This window comes from Bombyx mandarina, chromosome 23 (genome assembly GCF_030267445.1).
Source record: "Bombyx mandarina strain Sakado chromosome 23, ASM3026744v2".
NCBI classification, from domain to species: domain Eukaryota; kingdom Metazoa; phylum Arthropoda; class Insecta; order Lepidoptera; family Bombycidae; genus Bombyx; species Bombyx mandarina.
In genome coordinates, this window is record NC_143229.1 from 1644925 (window position 1) to 1669634 (window position 24710).

Below are 24710 nucleotides of genomic sequence, written 5' to 3' on the forward strand. Positions count from 1 at the left end.
ATATCTCTCAAATTATCTTTTATTTTTTCGTGACCATTGAATGAAATCCCTTCCACAGTATTTGCTTATAGTTTGCCAACAAACCAGGCTCTAGAAATGTCAGTCCATGAGCGTCAGTGATCATTTTTACAATAAAGTTGGCCGTTGTTGTTGTTGTTGTAGTCCGGGTACCCCGCCGGTACGTAGGGCTCTCACAAGTTGTCTCTGCTTGACCCTATCTTGTACTTGCTCTTTGACATCACTCCAGGTCACGTTGGGAGTCCTCATCTCACTCTCCACAGTGCGTTGCTAAGTATGTACAGGGCACCCAGGTCTTCTTCTGCCAAACGGTTGCCACTCAAACGCGATTGATGCTGCGTTGACTCCGCTCCGCCGTAGAGTGTGTCCAACGCCATTTCCTAATGGGCAATGTCTTGCGCGATGGGGTTTTGGTCACATTTAGTCCAAAATTGACCGTAAGGTTCATTTAAACGATCATTCTTCAAAAATACAATTTGAATTGGACAAATGCGGGCAAATAATACTTCGCTTTTTTGTGTGAACGTGTGATGCAAATAATTTCCAAATTACCCAGACCACTGTTTAATTGCAAATATTATATTATTCTTGGTATTCGTATAACTGAATATCGCAATTTGTCTACGAAGCACTTGTGTAAATACAAGGGAGCCAACTCGTTGTCGCGACCGTGGATACTGAACTAACTACGTATAGTACTGTACTTGTAAAGTGTGTGATTAAATCAGATCTATTATCCACAGTTGTGACCGTGACTTAGGAATACAATGGCGTGCATATACTGTACATTTATGAGAGGTTTTCTAGTTCAAATGAGTAATATGTCGTGTATTGTGCGCAGGCGAGGAGACGGCGGCGCTCGGGAGGCGCGGCGGCGCGGGGGGCCCGCCGAGTTGACAGCATGCTGATCGTGTCCAACAACACTGGCAACCTCACCGACCCGGAGCTCGGCCTCGACCTGCCGACCAGCCCCTTCAGCCTCGCCCAGAAGATTGTCATAGCCATCATAGCCAGCGTCCTCTCCGTGCTCACCGTCGTCGGGAACTCCATGGTCATGATCAGTTTCAAGATCGACAAGCAGCTCCAGACCATCAGCAACTACTTCCTGTTTTCCCTGGCGGTGGCCGACTTCGCAGTCGGGCTGATCTCCATGCCCCTGTACACGATGTTCACGATCTACGGATACTGGCCGCTGGGCCCTCATGTGTGCGACACGTGGCTCGCGCTCGACTATCTCGCATCTAACGCGTCCGTTCTGAACCTACTGATCATTAGCTTCGATCGGTACTTCAGCGTGACGCGTCCGCTGACGTACAGGGCGAAAAGGACTACGCGCAGAGCAACCGTGATGATAGGCAGTGCTTGGGGCTTCAGCTTGGTGCTGTGGCCTCCGTGGATATACGCGTGGCCGTACATTGACGGCGAGCGGAAGGTGCCTCCGCACGAGTGCTACATTCAGTTCATAGAGACGAACCAATTTATAACATTCGGGACGGCAATTGCCGCGTTTTATGTGCCGGTGACAGTGATGTGTATACTGTACTACAGAATATGGAGGGAGACCAAGAAACGACAGAAGGACCTGCCCAATCTACAGGGCGGGAAGAAACATGACTCGTCGAAAAGATCGAATTCTAGGTGAGTACCTACATTGCATATCCAACGTTTTGTTTTGCGATTCCAATCCAAACAAAAGGCACATACATTAACTCTTATATTCAATTTATTGAAACGTGACGCTAATGTAACTTGGATCCCGCAAACAAGATATACATTTCGGTCAACTATTGGACCGAAAAGCCCCTGAAATATCCTAAACTATTGTGTGGGTTCTCAACAATGCACAATGAGTGCTTAAAGTCCGATTTCACACTTGGACCGTCACAGGATTCGGCCACACAAAGGCGAAGCTGTGTACAAAGGAACTCTTACGACGTACTGAACTGAACCGTTCCATCCCAAGCACCGATGTTTGCTACATATAGCACTTTCACTTGTCCACAATATGTATGTTGTTGAATGGCCCTGAATTTTATTATCCCTCACTCTGGTCAACCAAGATGCCGATAGACCATTAATTTTGATTGATTTGATTGATAAATATACCAAGAATATGAAAATTAGGGTTTTTTTATTGTTAGATTCCGGTGAAACTCAGCTCTTCTCTAGCCATAGCTAAATTTTTGATGTGGTCAAGGCTTTTATGATAATACGCCCAGTATACTTACTTGTCGTGATACGAGCGTGACGGTCTTAAAATTCTTCGGTCAAACAACGCACACACAAAACGTAATCACCTGCAGAGTACCTATGATAACGGTTCTACGTGGTGAAAATTTCACTGACTATTCAATATTGTCAGTATAAATAGTAATTAGTGGGGATGAATTAATTTGACGGAATCTCAGCATCAATCAAGTCAAACGTTTTCACGGATCACGTACCGTGAATTCACGAGTGCTCACGGTTAGTAGTGACTTGTAATGTCTTTAACAACTGAACTTCAAAACCACTTTCGCAAAGCTACTGAATACAAAAGAGCATCAAAAAATATGGTAAATTAACTGTTCAACGCAGATGCGAACAGTGGCGGATTTATCCTAAGGCCCCGTAGGCCCGGGCCTAGGCCAGCCACACTTAGGAGCGGCCCCAATCGTATCAAAAAACTTATTATAACGCATGGCGGGCGGACTGTACTGCATGGTGCAATCTATACCGCATAAATCTATATTTTTTTCCTAAGTTCTAAATCTATTTAGATAAAAGTTGGCAATAAAGTAATTTCATTATGTAGTCCATATGGTGGATGCTGAGAAAGGGGCGGCTGATGTCTTGAGGCCTAGAGCGGCCGAGACTGCAAATCCGCCACTGGATGCGAGCTCGTAAACGACAATTTTAACCTCAGACCCGCGTATTTTATCCGGCGGATCCAATAAAAATACCTATCTTGTAAGAGCCTTTAAAAATTTCATCGGACGAGCACCTCCACAGCCCCCTTCTCCCGCAGATAGGGAGGGCGTGGCTCACCCTTTAGTGAGAGCATTCGTTCGCTGCGTGCAAGCCTTTTCATTTTCACCTATTCAAAACCGGTTTTATGTATTGAGACGTTCTTGTGAACCGTTCACTTGATTATTACTGTTCTGTCTGTTTGTCTACACGAGATCAAGTTACAGTTTATATGATAGGAAGCGGTGACCGAAGACGCTCTTAGTACTAATGGAATTGGAATATCAATCGGACGTTTTATAGCAACTTAGATTGTATATTCATCGATTCATTGATCGTCACACTTCTGTTACATATTTGTAGAATGCTTACTTAGAAGATTTTTTTACCTAGAACGAATGTATGCCTTATTTGAATGAGATAGAGATGTACGTTACGTATTCTACGTCATAATTAAAATGAATTTTACGGTTTCGTATTGGTAATACAAAACGAGAGATTAAAAGTAGTTTTAATTCGGTGTTTAAGTCGCAAAACCAAAACCAAAGAAAATATCATACCTTATGTTGTTGCATATATCGCCTCTCTACTATCTCTTTGTAAAATTATTTCGATTTATTTAATATGATAACAAATTTCTATATATGTATACACAATCTTAAGATTACGTAGATTTTGAATTCAAGTTCTGAGGTTGTGTAAACAGTAGTCAAACAGAATTGTGATTTCGAGATCATCATTTAAAAATTCAATTTATGATGAAAATGATATTTAAATGAATAATATGTGGACAAGTCGTACATTCTCGCTCACGACTCGGTCGTGCGCGGACGTGCTTTCCGATCCGTGGCCCGCTTGCGAGCTGCGTCTCTGAACTCACAGTTGTGCTCGACAGTGTAGTGACCGTGAATACATCGTGCGTACAATTCAGTAGTGCGGACGTGCCGATCCGTTGGTCGCTTGCGATCTGCGTATCGAGGTCCATTTTTGTGCGCTAAAGTTTTGTAACCGCGAACCCACCCTTACCAACTGCCTTTTTCAAGGCAAAACCAATCGCTACGTTCAGCTTCCTGTGGCACTCACAGGCTAGCGATTTCCTAACCCTTCCCAAAAACAACAGTCTTTTTCAAGACTAGACCCCCGCTCGCGATTCTGCCTGCTGTAGCACTATACAGCCCGAGCGGGTTCCTTTCCTTTTCCCCGCCGATTGCCGTTTTCACGGCATAGGCATTCCCCCCCCCTGCTCCTTGCTGTCCTGCAGCACAGGGGGGTTACAAATCCTATCCGGGGCCTCGCCTTTCGGCGAGTTCAACAAAAGTCCCGGGGCCGCCCCCCCCGGGCAAGAAGCAAGAAGAAACATGGAAGAAAGTGCAAGTGTTTGTGACAGTGATCTTGTCGGGTTCCTCCGGGATAGGTACCCGACAATTAGGGCCGAATATTTAGCATTTAGGGCCTCTCGTGGCAATCCCTCCCCCCCCGCGTCCGTCGCCGCGTATTTCAACCGTGCCTCGGAGGCACGCCGCGCGCCCCCCGCCGCCGCGTTAAGTTCGAGCGCACGTTCCGACGATGCGACTCACGAAGCGCCTAGCGCTACCCCCACCCCCGCGCCCGCGTCGATTACGTCATCGCTCGTATCGTCCGTCGCGACCTCCGTAGTCTCAAGTTCAGGCTCCGATACGGAATCGGAGATGGACTTTGAATCCGCGTCCAGCCCTCAGCCCGGAACCTCGGATGGTTTCCAAACAGTGACACGTGGAAAGAAGCGTACTCGCGCCGTGGAGTCCCGGAACTCCACGACAAAACAGACGAAATCCGCGTCCGCCTCTCGACCGAAAGTAGTAGTTACACCGGAGTCGGACTCCGCGCGCCGCGTAACCCCACCGCCGCGTCCCAAGCCCGCGCCCGCTCCCAAAGTAGCTGCCCCGCCCCCGCTGATACTTCAAGAGAAGACAGCGTGGAATCGCGTGTCCCAGGCCCTTCAGGCAAATAAAATTAACTACACCCATGCGCGTAACGTCGCGCATGGGATTCAGATCAAGGTCGCAACGCCGGGCGACCATAGGGCCCTCTCAGCATACCTCCGAAAGGAGAACATAGGTTTCCACACCTATGCTCTTCAGGAGGACCGCGAGCTCCGCGTAGTGATACGTGGAGTCCCTAAGGAGCTAGAAATAGACTACATTAAGGAGGATCTGACCGCTCAGGCCCTCCCGATAGTTAGTGTGCACCGGATGCACAGCGGGCGGGGCAAACAGCCCTATAATATGATACTCGTGGCGTTAGAACCCACCCCGGAGGCCAAAAAGAAGATCGCATGTCTCACGACAATTTGCTGCTTATCCGGGATCTCGATCGAAGCCCCCCACAAGCGTGGCACTCCCGGGCAGTGCTACAGGTGCCAACTCTATGGCCACTCGGCGCGTAATTGCCACGCGCGCCCCCGCTGCGTGAAATGCCTCGGCGATCACGCTACGTTAGATTGCGTTAGAGATAGGGAAACCGCGACCGAACCTCCCAGCTGTGTCCTATGCCTTAAGCAAGGGCACCCCGCGAACTACCGTGGATGTCCTAGGGCTCCGCGAAAACGTCCGACCCACCCAGCCCCCCGAACCGTCGGCCCAAAGACTTCGGCGCCTTCAGTGCCGAAACCCGCCTTCGTGCCGGCTGCAGTTCCCACGGTGTCGGCGTGGAAAAAACCGCTGCCGTATACGAAGGCGGGAACGGAAACCGCACCCCCGCCCCCGCTCGTGACACGCCCCGCGCCCCAGCCCCTGCTCGCACCTCGCCCCGCGCCCGCGTTCCGTCCCCCGCAACCCTCTGCCGCCAACGACTTCGCGCTCGTGCGTGACTTCGTCACCGCGGTCAACTTCGACCGTCTGCGATCGTTCGCTGACGCTATCCGTAGGTCGGTAACCCCCGAACAGCGGCTCGCGGCCGCTTTCGATCACATGGACGTTTACGAGTCCGTGTCGCGTACGTTATAAAATCTTTACCGGTAACCAATGGCGCAAAAAGGTAGAGAAAAACCGTATTCCCTTACGTTAGCATTCTACAATGCTAACGGACTCGCGCGGCAACGCGATCAAATTTTCGAATTCCTCCGCGATAATCTTGTAGATATTCTATTAGTGCAGGAAACCTGTCTGAAGCCCTCGCGTCGCGACCCGAAAGTCGCGAATTACGTCATGGTTAGGAATGACAGACTCACCGCCTCCAAAGGCGGGACTGCCATTTACTATAGGCGGGCCCTGCACGTTGTCCCTCTCGATACTCCCTCGCTCTCACATATCGAGGCGTCAGTGTGCCGTATCTCGCTGACGGGACACCAGCCGATCGTCATCGCATCCGTTTATCTCCCCCCGGACAAGCCCCTTCTGAGCAGTGACATCGAGTCACTGTTCGGCATGGGAGACTCCGTCATCCTGGCAGGCGATTTAAATTGCCACCACACTAGGTGGAACTGCCATCGTACTAACGTTAACGGTAGGCGTCTCGACGCGTTTATAGACGACCTCACCTTTGAAATAGTCGGTCCCCCAACTCCAACATGTTATCCGTATAACATCGCGCTCCGTCCGAGCACTATAGACCTGGCATTGCTTAGGAACGTAACTCTGCGCTTGCGTTCCATCGAAGCAATGTCAGAGCTCGACTCAGACCACCGACCTGTCGTTATGCAGCTCGGTCGCCCCCACAACCCAGTCACTGTTACGAGGACCATGGTGGATTGGAATAAGCTGGGCACGTGCCTAGCCGACACCGCTCCGCCAATCCTCCCTTACGGCCCGGATTCGAATCTATCCCCCGAGGACACCGTCGAATCCATAAACATCATTACCGATCACATATCTTCCGCGATCATTAGATCTTCTAAAGAAGTCGATGTGGAGGACAGCTTCCACCGCATCAGACTGTCCCCCGATCTTAGGAATCTCTTAAGAGTTAGGAACGCGGCAATCCGGGCCTACGATCGTCTTCCCACGCATTCAAACCGGATTCGGATGCGTCGTCTACAACGCGAAGTCCACTCCCGCTTAAGCGACGCGCGTAACGATAATTGGCATAGTTATCTAGAACAACTCGCGCCCTCCCACCAAGCATACTGGCGACTAGCTAGGACTCTCAAATCCGAAACTACCGCTACTATGCCTCCCCTCATACGCCCTTCAGGCCAACCACCGGCATTCGATGACGATGACAAGGCTGAGCTGCTGGCCGATGCACTGCAAGAGCAGTGCACCACCAGCACTCAACACGCGGACCCCGAACACACCGAGTTAGTCGACAGGGAGGTCGAGCGCAGAGTTTCCCTGCCGCCCTCGGACGCGTTACCCCCCATTACCACTGACGAAGTTAGAGACGCGATCCACAACCTCCAACCTAGGAAGGCACCCGGCTCCGACGGCATCCACAACCGCGCGCTAAAATTTTTGCCAGTCCAACTGATAGCAATGTTGGCTACAATTTTAAATGCCGCTATGACGCACTGCATCTTTCCCGCGGTGTGGAAAGAAGCGGACGTTATCGGTATACATAAGCCGGGCAAACCGACAAACGAAACTTCTAGTTACCGTCCGATTAGTCTCCTCTCGACGATAGGAAAAATTTACGAACGGCACCTTAGGAAACGCCTCTGGGATTTTGTTACCGCGAACAAAATTCTCATTGACGAACAGTTCGGATTCCGCTCTAAACACTCGTGCGTACAACAAGTGCACCGCCTCACGGAGCACATTCTGATAGGACTAAATAGGCGTAAACAAATCCCGACCGGCGCCCTCTTCTTCGACATCGCGAAGGCGTTCGACAAAGTCTGGCACAACGGTTTAATTTATAAACTGTACAACATGGGAGTGCCAGACAGACTCGTGCTCATCATACGAGACTTCTTGTCGAACCGTTCGTTTCGATATCGAGTAGAGGGAACTCGTTCTCGTCCCCGTCAACTGACCGCCGGAGTCCCGCAAGGCTCCGCGCTCTCCCCGTTATTATTTAGTTTGTATATCAATGATATACCCCGGTCTCCGGAGACCCATCTAGCGCTCTTCGCCGACGACACGGCTATCTACTACTCGTGTAGGAAGATGTCGCTGCTTCATCGGCGACTCCAGATCGCAGTAGCCACCCTGGGACAGTGGTTCCGGAAGTGGCGAATAGACATCAACCCCACGAAAAGCGCAGCGGTGCTCTTCAAAAGGGGTCGCCCTCCGAACATCACTTCGAGCATCCCACTCCGTAGTAGGCGCGCAAACACCTCCGCCGTTAGTCCCATCACTCTCTTTGGCCAGCCCATTCCGTGGGTCTCGAAGGTCAAATATCTAGGCGTCACCCTCGACAGAGGGATGACATTCCGTCCCCATATAAAAACGGTACGCGACCGCGCCGCGTTTATTCTAGGACGACTCTATCCAATGCTTTGTAGTCGAAGCAAACTGTCCCTCCGTAATAAGGTAACTCTCTACAAAACTTGTATACGCCCCGTCATGACGTATGCAAGCGTAGTGTTCGCTCACGCAGCCCGCACCAACTTGAAATCCCTTCAGGTTATTCAATCACGATTCTGCAGGATAGCCGTCGGAGCGCCTTGGTTCCTTAGGAATGTGGATCTCCACGACGACCTGGAGCTCGACTCCCTTAGTAAGTATCTACAGTCGGCATCGCTGCGCCATTTTGAGAAGGCGGCACGACATGAGAACCCTCTCATCGTAGCCGCTGGAAATTACATACCCGACCCAGTAGACCGAATGGTAAACCGTCGACGTCGCCCAAAGCACGTCATTACGGATCCTCCTGATCCATTAACGGTGCTTTTAGGCACCACAAGCACCGGTCACCGTCCTCGTCGAACCCGTCGCTTGCGACGAAGGGTTCGACGAGCGAACTAACCCATAGACACAGCCCACTGAGTTTCTCGCCGGATCTTCTCAGTGGGTCGCGTTTCCGATCCGGTGGTAGATTCTGCGAAGCACTGCTCTTGCTAGGGTCAGTGTTAGCAACTCTCCGGTTGAGCCCCGCGAGCTCACCTACTAACGTTAGGGCGAAGCTGAAATAGCCTCTCAAGGCTATCAGCATAGGTAGGGAAAAAAAAAAAAAAAAAAAAAAAAACAAGTCGTAATTATATGTCTTCGAAGGGGAATGCATATGGGCGTTGCAGAAATAGTGGCACCGTGTGTCTTGATTTGAATACTAATAATATACGAGTAATAATTACTGGGAACAAATCGCGCACGGTCATCCGGCCCCGATTTAGGATTCCCTGTGTTATGGGTACCAGTGATTGAGATACATACTTATCTTCTTCTTCATTTTCTCCACCTTATTCCACTATGTGGGGTCGGCATAGCGAATTTCATTTTCCAATTCCATTCTTTTCTATCAGCCGTCATTTCAACACTCACTTCTCTTACAAACACTGAGATACATACTTATATAGGTTTAAATATACACACACATATATAGCAAACACCCAGCCAAAGAGCAAACAAACCTGTTAATTACACGAACGTTTGTCCAGTGTGGGAATCGAACCCACGCCCCTCGGCGCAACAGTCATAGTCGCTAACTACTGCACTATCGATTCAGGTTATAAATATCGAATATTCGCATCAAACAAACCGCTGCCATTATAGTCTTATACAACGATAAGCTATATTAGTGTTACGCACTGGGGTTCGGGATAAACAAAACTTCCACCGAAGTACAAATTCAAACTCTATTTAACACTTAAAACACTTACAGAATACTATACAATTCGTAATTCACTTCTTTCGGTTCGCTTCAGGTGATCCGTTCGCTGTTTCGTTTCGAGTAGATTCGTTAATTAATGGCTTCGTGTCATCTCTGCAACGCTTTTACAGTCGATACGACATCCCTAGAATTATAGAGAACATTCCTGACAGGTCGAGTAGTTCCGACATGGATTTCCGCTATTTCCGATAATAGATGGCGTTGTACTTCTCGATCGTTCTCGATTTTACTAGTTATTTTGATATTCGTTGCTGGCCTTCGACGTTAGATGGCGTTGCTCTTACCGGCGTAACATTAGCAATAATTAATTAAAGTAAATAATAAAAAATCTATACAATCCGAATAAAATTTGCCTAAGTCTAATATAAAATTATTGTCAATGAATGAGCATGTTACAACTGTTGCAATCGACAATTAAACTGTTCAGTAAGGGTGATGACTTTAAATAAAAATACCTATAATTTGTAGTTTGAAACCGTATTAAGCTCGTATACACTTGAAATGTCGAAATTTTAATTAACTGGAATGCCAACGCACAACAATGTCGGAACACGAGTGAATTAAAAATATGATTATTTTTCTGTTTTTTTTTTTCCGTACAAGCCTTTACTGGAATCTGTCATTGTGACGAAGGTTTATAAGCACGTAATCGCTTAAATACTGACCTCAGTACTATATTAAGAGAAAGCTTTCGGCATTCCCTTTAACTTTCATAAGCCAGCGGTAAAAAAAACTCGATAAAATATGCAGAGCTATCGTGAGAATTCCGATGCTTAGAAAATTTTTAGACATTTTTTTTCGTAAGTATTTTAATGTGTTATCGTTAGCTTATTCAAATACTTGATGATTATGAAACGTTAGGAAGTTCGAGGCACGTAGCATTGGGGAAAACTATGGAAAAACACGGCTGTTGCTTGAAAACTATTCTCAGAAAGATTCTGCAATTAATAACCTCGTCTTTACGTTCAAGAACTGTTTAATATTCCACGAGGCGGTCCATATAGGGTGCGTTCCAGGTAAGAAAAGCCGTTTTGAAGGTTAAAGGACTCTTTATACGCGCCCCTTTACCCGGAATGTATTTATTTGAATTATTACCTAGGACTTAGCGTGGGTAGGTAGGTCTCCCACATTACCGTATACTACGACAAGCACGATGCTCTGATAACAGTTAAATGATTGCGAGGAAGACAGTTGGAAATGCGGCCAAATCATCGCCGACAAATATCTGTAATTTGTAAAGCGATCTCGTCACAGTTACTTGCGGTACGGGTTGAGTAACAAACATCTTGATCCAAACTTACTGGTGGTAGGACCTCTTGTGAGTCCGCGCGGGTAGGTACCACCACCCTGCTTATTTCCGCCGTGAAGCAGTAATGCGTTTCAGTTTGAAGGGTGGGGCAGTCGTTGTAACTATACTGAGACCTTAGAACTTGTATCTCAAGGTGGGTGGCGCATTTACGTTGTAGATGTCTATGGGCTCCAGTAACTACTTAATACCAGGTGAACTGTGAGCTCGTCCACCCACCTAAGCAATAAAAAAAAAATACGTTGTAGATGTCTATGTGCTCCGGTAACCACTTAGCACCAGGTGGACTGTAAGCTAGTTCACCCATGTAAACAATAAAAAAAAATCACCTTAAAAATACAACATTGGTCAGAACGCTATGTAAGCCCGCACGGATGAGTACCTTAATGTTACCTATTTCTATCGCGAAGAATGCCTTCTTGTTTATTGGATCGGACAATTTTCTATTTTACAATACAATTAAGACTTTGATATTGTGTCCCATTTTTCTTTACGTTGCTGATACCTAGATATTAGGTGAAAGTGAGAAAAAGAGGATAGATGCTCTAGAAATGTGGTGCTGGAGAAGAATGCTGCAAATATCGTTGACGGAGTTTAGTTTTTTTTTCCCTACCCTAGCTGAGAGCCTTGAGAGGCTATTTCAGCGTAACCTTAACTAGAAGGTGAGCTCACGGGGCTCAAACCTGACGACATTGCTAACACGAACCCTAGCAAGAGCCGTGCTTCGCAGATTCTACCACCAGATCGGAAACGCGGCCCATTGAGAAGATCCGGCGAGAAACTCAGTCGGCTCTGTCTGAGGGTTAATTTACTCGTCGAGTCCTTCGTCGCAAGCGACGGGTTCGACGAGAACAATGACCGGGGAGTTCAGTACGAATCAGTCGATTCTACAGGAACTCGGCATCAAGCAGCGGTAGGCAGCGGCTTGGCTCTGCCCCTGGCATTGCTGAAGTCCATGGGCGACGGTAACCACTCACCATCAGGTGGGCCGTATGCTCGTCTGCATACAAGGGCAATAAAAAAAAAAGCAGAGTTTATCCTCCATAGTTCAAGGTCGCATTCTCACTTTCGGATACGTGTCGCGACTGGGTGACGACTCAGTCGAGCGCCTTGTGGTGCAGGGCATGATAGAGGGTACAAGACCGCGCGGCAGATCACCGTTACGATGGACCGACCAAATAAAGGCAGCTCTAAACCCTCCCGTCAACGAGTGCTCAAGACAGGCCGCGGTACGCGAGGAATGGCGACGTCTGGTGAAGCGCTCCACCACCCGAAATGATGACCACGACCACTCTGTCCCAGAGCGTATACTACTGAGAAGAAGATCGTGTCCCGGGGTGGGTAGCGTTGTCTATGGTCTCCGGGATCCATTTAATTTTAACACCAGCCTTGAGTGTGTTGACCTATTCAAACAGAAAGAGTTCGTCCGAAAATTGTTTTAAATCTGCATTTCAATTATAATAACGCGTACATTTCTATAACTCGCTGAGATTCTTCGTGAGAGTTCGTTTTATATTTGAAAATATCATTATAGCATAAAACGGTGTTATAAGTAGATAATAATCTGCGTCTTCCACTCTATTTATCGGTGTTGAAGAGCTCTGTAGACTTCGAGATGCAATACATAATAAAAGAGCACAGCCCTCGAGGTGTTTTCGAGTACTCTTAAGCATTGAAAAGCGATTCTATTCTTCTGGAAATAGGGTGTAGTTGAAAATGTTGTACGTAAAAATGCGTCTGCTATTTTTTTTTTTTTTTATGAAATTATGGTTGGACGAGCTCACAGCCCACCTGGTGTTAAGTGGTTACCGGAGCTCATAGACATCTACAATGTAAATGCGCCACCCACCTTGAGATATAAGTTGTAAGGTCTCAGTATAGTTACAACGGCTGCCCCATCCTTCAAGCCGAAACGCATTACTACTTTACAGCAAAAATAGGCGGGGTGGTGGTACCTATCTACCTACCTACCGTTCGGGCTCACTAGAGGTTCCTACCACCAGTAATTACGCAAATTATAAATTTGCGGGTTTGATTTTTATTACACGACGTTATTCCTTCATCGTGGAAGTCAATCGTGAACATTTGTTAAGTACGTATTTCATTACAAAAAATTGGTACCCGCCTGCGGGATTCGACCACCGGTGCATCGGTGTTATTACGAAATTCATTTGCTTAATTTGTGATTTTGAACAGTAGTTTAGTTTAGTATATTAAAACAACTAGCTGCCCGCTCCGGCTCCGCTCGGGTCTTTAACAAAAACTTCAACGATATTTGAAGTTGTTTTATTTTTTTAAATAAAAGATCACTTATTGTGCATAACTATAATAATTAGACATTGCGACAATTTTTGTAAACAATAATGTGTTCCACAAAGTCGTAGTACATTATTTTATTATATCAATAGTTTTCGCAGGGCACGCGATGTAAAGAATATTTTAGGTAATTTTTTTACACCTCGGGTTACATTATTGGAGTTTTAGTAAGGATCCCTAATTTGTTTTCAAAAAAGATTATAGCCTATGTCACTCGGGAATAATGTAGCTTCCAAAGAGTGAAAGAATTTTTCAAATCGGTTCAGTAGTTTCAGAGCCTATTCAATACCAACAAACAAACAAATCATTCCTCTTTATAATATTAGCATAGATATAGATATAATAAAGGTATGTCCGCTGAGTTTCTGTTGCCGGTCCTCACGATCTGAACTGCGTTGCTTCTTGGAGCGCTACTTGGATCTCTATCAGACAACTATCAACTCTCAGAGGCTATTCTACCAAATTTTGTACGATATTAAGAGACATATTTCGATCTATAAGTAAAAATATATCTACTCACATCGACTTAAGTTTGGGGACAAATTAAAATAACAAACAATTGTCCGTTTTGTATTTTTATTTATTAATCGCGAACCGTAGATATATTTCTTGTATTTTTTCTATAATATTATTATCGAATACTTCGCAGATTTTGTAGATTCACTCTTGATTTGTTAGGTCTTACTGGAGGCGCTCGGGCAGCTGTTATCAAATTCCATCCCCTCCCGGCTGAACCTTTTGTCACTCATCTGTCCCGGTGAAATTGGAAAGACACCCAGGCCATCAGTAAGCCCTCATAAAAAAAATTCGTAGTCACGGACGACAAAAGTATATGTATATGTGATTGTGTATAATATATACATACTTTTTTGTGTATATATTTGTAACTTAATATAAATTTCATTGCACCTACCACTATTTACTATGCATTACCTTTGGTTGACTGGTAGAGAATTAGGCCTTAAGTCCGCCAATGTAAATTTTACATGAAGTGTAATAATTAAATAAAAAATAAAGTGTTATTCGTCAACGTTTGAATACTGAGACAACTACCGTCTATTTTACGACCAAAACAAAACATTTCTTGACTTTTACGTTTTTGATAGGCATGGTCGACAGTTTTAATTTTGTGCGTGTTATCAAAAAAAAAAAACTGTACAGTACAGAATGACGATGCCGGCGAATAACAACGAACAGAAATCAGAAAACGTCCGCTCTGACGCTAGTTGCTTGACGAGGGTCCTTTGACTATAACTCTGCCCAACTAAATTGTGTTCGGGACATGTGACAAAATGACACGCAAAAATGACACTTTAATACAATAATGATTATTGTGTGTATCGCAGAATAGGTCGATATCTATATATTAATACGTGAAGCAAAAACCTTATACCTCTTTTTACGAAAATTGCGCGGAGGGAGGATTATGAAATTTCCCACACTTATAGAGAATATAGAGAAGGAGTTGAAGGAGAATGCTAATATTTTTTTAAATCATGCATTAATAAAACATTAAAATTACACACACTACCATGTATTTGACACACACACACATATATAAATATATACTCTTTGTTTACTGTCAAACTTTTGTTATTGCTTAAAGTCTGTGGTCAAATTGAGAATAGGTGACTTAATATTGTTTATCTTTAATATTATTTGTCTTTATCGTAGTCAGGCGAAATCTGTGATAGAAATATGATAATCGAATAGAATGGTCTTTGACAATAAAAGCATAATAAAGTTCAAACTTATAATTTCAATTAATTAAAGTCGAATTTCGACTACTGCGGGACCACTAGTATAATGGGTAGTTATCTTTATTATCTAACATAGGGGGTGTATGCAAGAAACGATGACTGTTCCGAGACGACATCTATCTTTTTAAGTCAGGCAACGTGTTTCGATTCAACCAGAGCGACGACACCTCGACTCTGCCGAAGCACACCACCCGAAGTGAGCCGATGTTTGACGAATAGTTGCGACTCGCGTCCACAGAAAAAAACACCGCGAATCTGCATCAAAACTATCTCTGTAAAAAGTAAATCAAACTGTAAAATAATCATATTTATAAAATTTGAATACAACACAAAATGTTCACGAGTGTTATGTATAAACTGTGTCAGAAATGACCGAAAGATTATCAATAAACGTTCTAGAAATATCATCTATGTTACAAACCATGGATTCTATTTATCACGGCTACAGTTTATCCATTGGAACGTGAGCCCATTGACAACGCATAGAAACTATGGCGGCTATGAGATATCATCTACCGTCCCTATGTCTATTAGGGTAAAACCTGGATAGATGCCGCAGCGGGATAGATGCCTCATGTTCTAAAAACCTAACTTCCCGCAGTCATAACAAAAAATTTATTGAAGAAGTAGGAACCACAGTTACCATATACCTTATGTACCATTTGAAAATCGCGTGGTGACGAAGTGTTTTCCTCGTGCATGTAATTTTCTCCGCGCGGAATTTCACGAACACGTCAAAGATTTAAAGGTTAATATTTAGCGTGGTATAACTTTATAATTAGTGTAAAATTCCATTATATTTTTTACTACGTGAATATATAAGTTCATTGAGTCTGCATCTAGGTGTAAATAAATGCTATTATGTTTATAATTTATTTACAAAAAATTTGGGTATCTATCCTTATCAAAAAGGATAGTTGCCCTGATTTTTTGGGGTATAGGTGCCTTTAGGGGCATCTATCCCTCTATACTCTGCCATTTCAGAATATAGCTGAAATATGGCACGAAAACATAAAACACAAATAAATGATTTACAGTTCAAGCAGCGAATATGAAGACAATCCACTTAACTATAAAATGAAAGGAAATAAAATAATAGATTTGCCCCTAAAGAAATCTAAGGGATAAACCTAAAACGCATGTAAATATATCTGCATTGAATGTTTTGAAAACTATAAAAATACGAAGTCGCAATCCGGCTGGATTCAATGTTTAATGTTTCAGAACTAGCTACATGAAACGTGTTTTTCAGAAATGATGTAGAATATGTGGAAAATTGAAAGCACTATCCAGTTAAACTTCAATTTGACAAAATAATAAAGATATCTGTATTGTGTTAATTTAATTAAAAAAATATGATTTTGCAATGTACACATGACACTTAATGTGAATATTTTATAAACAATTAAGAATTTATATTTTTGTTAAATAAATATTTGTAAAATTTAATTTAATAAAAAAATAGGATAATGCATGTTGAAACTAAAAAAATTGTAGTTTAGCTTACGCTTACTTAACGCTTTAAAAATTTAATTATGATCATTTGTGTGATATGAGAATTATCTTTTAATTATAAACATTGAAAGACTTAAAAAATACAAAATATTTTTTATTATTATGACCCATGTTTCTTGGAGACAATTGCTCTGTTAGGAATAGAACTTCTTAATATTTGGATTGGTTTTTTCGTTTACACGGTATAAAGGGCATCTATCCTGCACTGCAGGCATCTATCCTACTCAGTATTTTCTTGGTGGGGCAACTATCCATACAGGTAGGCATCTATCCTCCAAAAAAAGGTTCTACGAAAAACGAGTTTCTGCAAAATCTGTATTTGATAGGTTTAAAAAAATGTATACTAATTAAACATAAAGGATTGAGCTAACTACATTAATGGAAATTATTCGTATAAAATTAATATTTTCAAAATTACATGACTATTTCAAAAAGTGGGGCATCTATCTCGGCTTTACCCTATAGTTTCAGGAAGGACGTGTCACCGAGCGAGACGCCATTATGCCGCTGTCCAACGTTTGAAAGGGAAAGACATGTGTCATTGTGTTGCTATTCGATTGTTGGAACTTTGTATGCGGAGGCAGCTAGCTCTCTTTATATCTGGGATCCTAGTACATTCGGTTGTTAGTACTCGTAAGACTAGTCTTGTGTCTTTATATAAAAATATAAAAAAATGTTTTAAAATATCTCCTTTCATTTTCGTAACATTTCTATTTTAATTATTAAATTATCTGTTTTTCATTTATTATCTATACTAATATATAAATCTACAGTGGTTTTTACGGAAGTTCTGTTATAACTACTGAACCATGCATCCGATTGACTTCAAACTTGGTATCCATGTAGAAAATACATGTGCTTAATGGATAGGCTAACATTTATATGAGTATTTGCCTCCCTAATAATAATAACAAAAAATAATAATGTTAATGTTAAATGCCTAGCGAAGCGGGTGAGTACGGCTAGTAAATTATAAGTTTCATTTATTTCTATGATTACATACGTAGTTCACGACTTTTCTGACTTGTGAGTTGATAGTGGAGTTCCCTCACATCGTAACGTGTATGCCACCAACCGCCTTGGGATATGGTATCATTATATTGCTTAAGGATTACCTCAGATGGATCTCACCTTATTTATTTTTTATTTTTTACACAAAGAAACAACAACATATCACTTTTACATCTTACCACCACCACACACACAAATCTTTTTTTTCTGACTACCCATAGATTATACACTTAATATATTAGAGATGACTACCTACTGACTTTGACAGCCCATCCACAAATTGGGGTTGTCAGATTTAAATAAAATTAAATTCTAAAAATTACTCCACATACATACACATAATTACACTCAATAATATACATGTAAAGTAATAATATATAAATACACATGAAAATACACAATTTAGTATTATAGTTAAGAATGGCTAAAAGTAAATATATATAATATTATAATAATAATACTTGAAAAATGAAATAAACTAGTTTGGAGATGATTCTTCCAGTTTTTTGTGGATGTGTTCGCGAACTTTGAGTTTAAAAGTAAAGCGATTGCTGATCATCCTGATTTCTTTGGGAAGCGAATTAATAAACAAAGTAATTAGACAAAAATAAGTCATATGCTTAAATGAATGTAACCGATTCATAATCCTGAATTGCGTCACCATATTTATACCTAGAGTGAGCAATCAATAAATTATTGATGATTGACTTAAAAATATAAGAAAATATAAAAATAAATATGTCTACATATGTAGCATTTAGCGTGGCATAAATAATTGGGAAAAATACGCACACGTATATGCCAATGTTCCGGGAGAGGTTATGTATCAGCACGTAACAGATATACCTAGTACAATATTAAAACAGATTCGACGATTATATACCACTCTAATCTTACAGAGCATCTCTGCCTTCACAACCAATATGTGTACATTATCGACCGTTTTGTAGGCAGCCCCATCTTTTCATTCGCAATTCAAATATTTACTACGTCTGTTTGGCTTCCCCGTAGAGGTTCTACCGCCGAAACTGTTTGGCATAATAAGAGGGCTTTACCAAAGAATTCTATTGTGAGTAAAAGTGAGTGAACTAGCTGAAGTCGGGTAAACTTTTTATAAAACTAAACTTAATAAAGTATTTTTTTGAAGAAAGTACATATTAAATGTATAATCTATGGAAAGTACGCTTTGAGAAATGTCAAGGACTTTTTGGCGGGAACGCGTGGAGTGTAGTTGTGTGATTTGTTTTATTTTGTCTATTTAGTGTTTCTTCGGGTTTAAATGTGTAATAATGGTGGTTTATTAACCGTTTAATATCTGTGAAAGTGCACAAATGTGGGAAAATGAAACAAAGGCGCTGGACGTAACTTCTCGGGATCCCCCAAAAAGTCCACTGAAAAAATCTTAGTAAACGACCACCATTTTACTGAGATTAGATTTCATCTCATATCATCTCATTTAATTTCATCCCAGTTGATTAATGTCTCAAATTAATCATTTTCATTTCATTTCACTCCATAACATTATTTTTCATAAAATTAAGAATATACATTAAAATAAGACATGACTTAAAGGTCTCAGTTACCAGGTCATAAAATCTCTTAAAAAAAGAGAAATGTCAAATTATGTACGTTCATGGAGGTGAATGAAGTTAGCCCCTCAAAAAAATTTTTTTTTCCTGTTTTCTACTTATTTTCTATTAATTCGTTTGTTCATCATTTGTTCTTGATTGTTCACTGTTAATAATTGTTTGTTCCCCATTTATTTATTTTAAAAAAAATATTAAAAATATATCTAAAAGTTAGCCCCTCGATTGCAATTTTTAATATTTTTTCGTCCTTAATTACTCGTAAATATTCATTTTCGATTGTTCTTATATAAAATACGTTTGTTCTCTTTCGAAATTACTCATTTTTTGTTTAATTAACTATTTGTATTAGTTGAATAAATGTATACAAAATATGTGTACTGCGCATGCCATAAGTGTATAATCTATGGCGCATGCGTCAACTATAATGCCTAAACTTTCTACGCGGTTTTAATCGTGAAAAAAAACAATTATAAATCCTGAAGGATCAATTAATTGGTATACAGTTTAATTAAAAAAATTAAAAAATTAATAAATAAAATAATGTGCATTCGCGTAAAGTTAGACCAAATACATTTTTTCCATCCTCCTATATACCTATCGCTATGAAGGTATAAAAAAGATAGGTTAAGAGTTCACATAGGTAATATAAACAAATAAGTAAATATGTTCATTATTTATCTTTCAAGAGATAATGTAGGTATACATTATAATAACATTTTGACACAGTCGAAATTATATTCCTAACATTAGTAAAATAACATTTTAATAATTTTTTTATAGGTTATGTATTGAAATTGTTGGAAAATTCTTTCATGTTTTAGCTGGAAAACGACATGGAGAATTATATGCAATACAAGATAATGAGCTCCATCAAATGAATTCGAATGAAACCAAACTGTTTACCATCCAAATTCGATTGTCGGGCAGATAGAAAACGAAAATTCACTCATAGTGAACCTCGGCCTGCATTTGTGAAACGGCAAAGACTCACTATTATCAAGGAAATTGAAGAGACGACTAAAAATGAGATGTGTCGTATTATTATACCTTTGCCATCTTGTAGTCAAGGTAGGTGTAACTGTCAATAATTAGTTACACTCACAGATCTCCTAATCAAATAACAATATCAGAAAAAATGAGAATAGTTAGTTAGTTAGTGGAAGTAGCCAAAATGGGCAAGTGGATCTCAGTTATTTCATATTTCCAGATGTCCAGCCACTTGAAAATAGGTGTAGTAATGACAAAGCTATCCAAGTAGCTCCAGCACAGGAACACAAAGGCAAGGCAAGTGTGTATTGCCACATCACCCCTTAATATATCTGAAGCAAGTATAAGTAAACAATCAGAACCAGCAAAAAAAAAAACTGTTGTTCCTGAGGACAAATTTGACAGTGATGAGTCAAATGCACCAGCAACAGAAGGATCAACTGTTGACTATGGGTTATAGAAGAAGAAGATTAATTCATATTTATTTAAATTAATATTAATGAATATTAATTTAAATTATCGTGCAAAATTCGTGGTCAAAACATATGTGTATTTTATAAATAAATATTCATTCTCAGTATTAATGTTGTTTTAATCATCGATTGAAAAATTGGTTCTTAATGAATTTAGCTGCTTGGAGCTTAATACTTTCGAATAACATAAACACGTGACTTTAAGCATAAACATATTTTTTAGGTAAATACTTTATTTAGCTTTGCTGGATTTATCCAAGATTTCGACATACCAAAATTTCATACAGGAACGACAGATAGATAGCTATCTGATTGAATACCCTTGTAGAATTGAGCTTCGAAGAAAAGTTTATTCTTATTCTTTATTAGACTTTATTCTAGTTGCAGTTGTCGGTTAGAGAAGCTGTGCGAGCTTCTCTAACCGATACTGCATGGAATAAATAGTCATTATAATTATAAAATATATTTCTGTTTACATACCATACAATTTTCATAGTTCAAATATGAATTTGGATTGATATGAATTTATTTCGATTATCAAAATAATTTGTATTAAACATTTATATTTCCTCAAAATTTCTATTTTTATAATAATGACTGTGACCACCCCATAAATCACAAAATTAAAAATATTAAAGATAACTTATTTTTAAATCATATATTAAAAATTATAAACAGATCGCGAATTAAAATATTATATTATGCCTATCATTCTTAAATAATTCAGTAATGAATTTTCGCATCGCCGCGCCGTATATAATTAATATGAATAATAGGGTATTGCCCACTGTGCTAAAAAAAACATAAATTATGTTTTTTTGATAGATCTACAAACAAGCAAGTGAGTAATGCTATGTTTCCATAAATAAAAAGGCAAAAAAAATTAAAGAAAGATATTATGCACAAGTTCAAATGCATATGTATTGTGCTAAAAGTAAAACTTGCTACTTTTGTGTAGCATCCAGCAACTTTGAAAAAAATAATCAGGTCACTATAATTAGTAGGTATTGATTTTGATTCCGAGTAAGTTGCACAGTTGTTAGATAATGTAGTTTCTTTTTGGAAGAATAACAATTTTCTAATCTTACACAAAAATGTAATGTTAAATATTTAAAAAAAACTTTATACCTATTTTCCTTTTAGGGAGTACAAAATATTGATGTGTACAAAGTGAATGTGATTTAATAAAAATAATATTTCAATTTAAATTATGTTTTATTAAAAATTATTCTTAACATACAGGTACAAAAGTTACATATCATTAATATTTATTCCTTTTCATATATGAGTCGACTATTATCAAGGCCGGCAATGTGACTTTTGGACAATTATTGGTAAATCAGAAAAACGAATTATTGACTTTGTATTCCACTGGCAGTCACAAAACTCTTCTGAACGACATCTTAGATAAATAACAGGTTAAGTATTAACCTTTATTTAATGCAGGTTTTGAACCGTATTCTTTGAAGGAGACGATTATATTCAAATCAATCTGTATTGACATATCAATAACATTTTTTTGTCCAAATGCACAGATTGCCACCTTTGATAATAGACGACTAATATATAAGCCCATATTTAGCACATTTGTGGAAAACAGAATCAAAATAATAATGAGTTGCTAGCCATAGAAGACCAGCATAAAAGTTATTAAAATCTGTTCAGTAGTTTTTGAATGAAGAGTGAAAATACTTACAAAACTTCCTATTTATAAGTAAGGATTACTTATTTAATTAAAGAGTTTTGTAGGTGGCAAACTATCTAAAAACTTTCTATTTTCCACCAAGTTGACATCAATTATCCTTCCTGCACATATATTTATTGTATTGTTTTTTTTATAGTCTAACAAGGGGTGATATTACATTTGCAATTTCTGGGAGTTTGTTGAAAAATATATTGCTTGCTTGACTTACAGATAAATCGAAATCATCAGCCAATTGAGAGAATGTTCTATTTAATGTTATTCTCATCAAACATAATATAATATTTTGTTCAGAAACATTTGTATGTTTCTCAATCAAGCCTATTATGAAACTTATATGAAACATAATTCTTGTGGAAGACCAATATATAAACGTTGTTTATTTTTCACTTTAGATAAAGTTGTTAACACATTCATTTTTTCAACTTTTTAGTCTTCTTGAGAGCTATAGTCTGAAGTGCACAAGTCTTTGATGGAGTGGAGATATAGAGAGATAACTCATAGTCAACAGTTGATCCTTCTGTTGCTGGTGCATTTGACTCATCACTGTCAAATTTGTCCTCAGGAACAAGTTTTTTTTTTTGCTGGTTCTGATTGTTTACTTATACTTGCTTCAGATATATTAAGGGGTGATGTGGCAATACACACTTGCCTTGCCTTTGTGTTCCTGTGCTGGAGCTACTTGGATAGCTTTGTCATTACTACACCTATTTTCAAGTGGCTGGACATCTGGAAATATGAAATAATGTTAGCAATTTCCAACAAACGTATAGTTTGTAAATAAATAGGATTATATGTGTACTGTCGTAGTAGTAGTAGTAGTATTTAACTTCCTAGTCATCATCATCAGCCCATATAATATATCCCCTTGCTGGACACTGGCCTTCACTACCATTGAGAGGGTTTTTAGGTCTTAATCCACCACGCTGGCCTAGTGCTGGTTGGTGGATTACACACCTAAGAAAATCCTAAGAACATTTAGGTGTGCAGGTTTCATCACAATGTTTTCCTTCACTGTTAAAGTAAGTAAGTGATATTACACTGTGATAAATTTTCATTTTCACAAACTTCCTAGTACCTTATGTAATAGGAACTGAGATCCACTTGCCCATTTTGGCTACTTCCACTAACTAACTAACTATTCTCATTTTTTCTGATATTGTTATTTGATTAGGAGATCTGTGAGTGTAACTAATTATTGACAGTTACACCTACCTTGACTACAAGATGGCAAAGGTATAATAATACGACACATCTCATTTTTAGTCGTCTCTTCAATTTCCTTGATAATAGTGAGTCTTTGCCGTTTCACAAATGCAGGCCGAGGTTCACTATGAGTGAATTTTCGTTTTCTATCTGCCCGACAATCGAATTTGGATGGTAAACAGTTTGGTTTCATTCGAATTCATTTGATGGAGCTCATTATCTTGTATTGCATATAATTCTCCATGTCGTTTTCCAGCTAAAACATGAAAGAATTTTCCAACAATTTCAATACATAACCTATAAAAAAATTATTAAAATGTTATTTTACTAATGTTAGGAATATAATTTCGACTGTGTCAAAATGTTATTATAATGTATACCTACATTATCTCTTGAAAGATAAATAATGAACATATTTACTTATTTGTTTATATTACCTATGTGAATTCTTAACCTATCTTTTTTATACCTTCATAGCGATAGGTATATAGGAGGATGGAAAAAATGTATTTGGTCTAACTTTACGCGAATGCACATTATTTTATTTATTAATTTTTTAATTTTTTTAATTAAACTGTATACCAATTAATTGATCCTTCAGGATTTATAATTGTTTTTTTTCACGATTAAAACCGCGTAGAAAGTTTAGGCATTATAGTTGACGCATGCGCCATAGATTATACACTTATGGCATGCGCAGTACACATATTTTGTATACATTTATTCAACTAATACAAATAGTTAATTAAACAAAAAATGAGTAATTTCGAAAGAGAACAAACGTATTTTATATAAGAACAATCGAAAATGAATATTTACGAGTAATTAAGGACGAAAAAATATTAAAAATTGCAATCGAGGGGCTAACTTTTAGATATATTTTTAATATTTTTTTTAAAATAAATAAATGGGGAACAAACAATTATTAACAGTGAACAATCAAGAACAAATGATGAACAAACGAATTAATAGAAAATAAGTAGAAAACAGGAAAAAAAAATTTTTTTGAGGGGCTAACTTCATTCACCTCGTTCATGGGCCTCGTTCGTATCGGAAATGGATGATTTGTTTATGGTTCAAAACACAATTTTTTGTTGTTGTTAGATTGGCACAACTGTTTTCCGTTTTGGCGCG

The 24710-nt window shown here is 39.9% G+C and overlaps 1 protein-coding gene and 3 long non-coding RNA genes across 11 annotated transcripts in view; 2 read left to right on the plus strand and 2 right to left on the minus strand.

The window, feature by feature from the left end:
* The window catches only part of mAChR-A (muscarinic Acetylcholine Receptor, A-type), a 92764-nt gene that overhangs the window by 42059 nt on the left and 25995 nt on the right, over positions 1 to 24710 (plus strand). Inside the window, exon 2 of the mRNA XM_028179756.2 lies at positions 860 to 1656. Within this exon, the coding sequence (XP_028035557.1) occupies positions 920 to 1656 (737 nt within the window). The 5' untranslated portion in view covers positions 860 to 919. The remainder of the gene's footprint in view (positions 1 to 859; positions 1657 to 24710) is intronic.
* Positions 12964 to 17857, minus strand: LOC149500104 (uncharacterized). The gene is made up of 2 exons (XR_016325177.1): positions 17612 to 17857; positions 12964 to 15365 (listed from the first exon to the last, which is right to left on the minus strand). It is a non-coding gene; the product is annotated as an uncharacterized LOC149500104 (long non-coding RNA).
* LOC149500105 (uncharacterized) lies at positions 19617 to 20775 on the plus strand. 5 transcript variants are annotated; one of them, XR_016325170.1, is made up of 3 exons: positions 19617 to 19901; positions 19989 to 20276; positions 20416 to 20775. It is a non-coding gene; the product is annotated as an uncharacterized LOC149500105 (long non-coding RNA). The 5 variants fall into 5 exon arrangements; XR_016325171.1 differs by having other exon boundaries at positions 19617 to 19848; XR_016325169.1 differs by having other exon boundaries at positions 19625 to 19901; positions 20030 to 20276.
* On the minus strand, positions 21116 to 24177 carry LOC149500106 (uncharacterized). 4 transcript variants are annotated; one of them, XR_016325173.1, is made up of 3 exons: positions 24159 to 24177; positions 23586 to 23832; positions 21116 to 23099 (listed from the first exon to the last, which is right to left on the minus strand). It is a non-coding gene; the product is annotated as an uncharacterized LOC149500106 (long non-coding RNA). The 4 variants fall into 4 exon arrangements; XR_016325175.1 differs by lacking the exon at positions 24159 to 24177 and adding an exon at positions 24046 to 24061; XR_016325174.1 differs by lacking the exon at positions 24159 to 24177 and adding an exon at positions 23961 to 23977.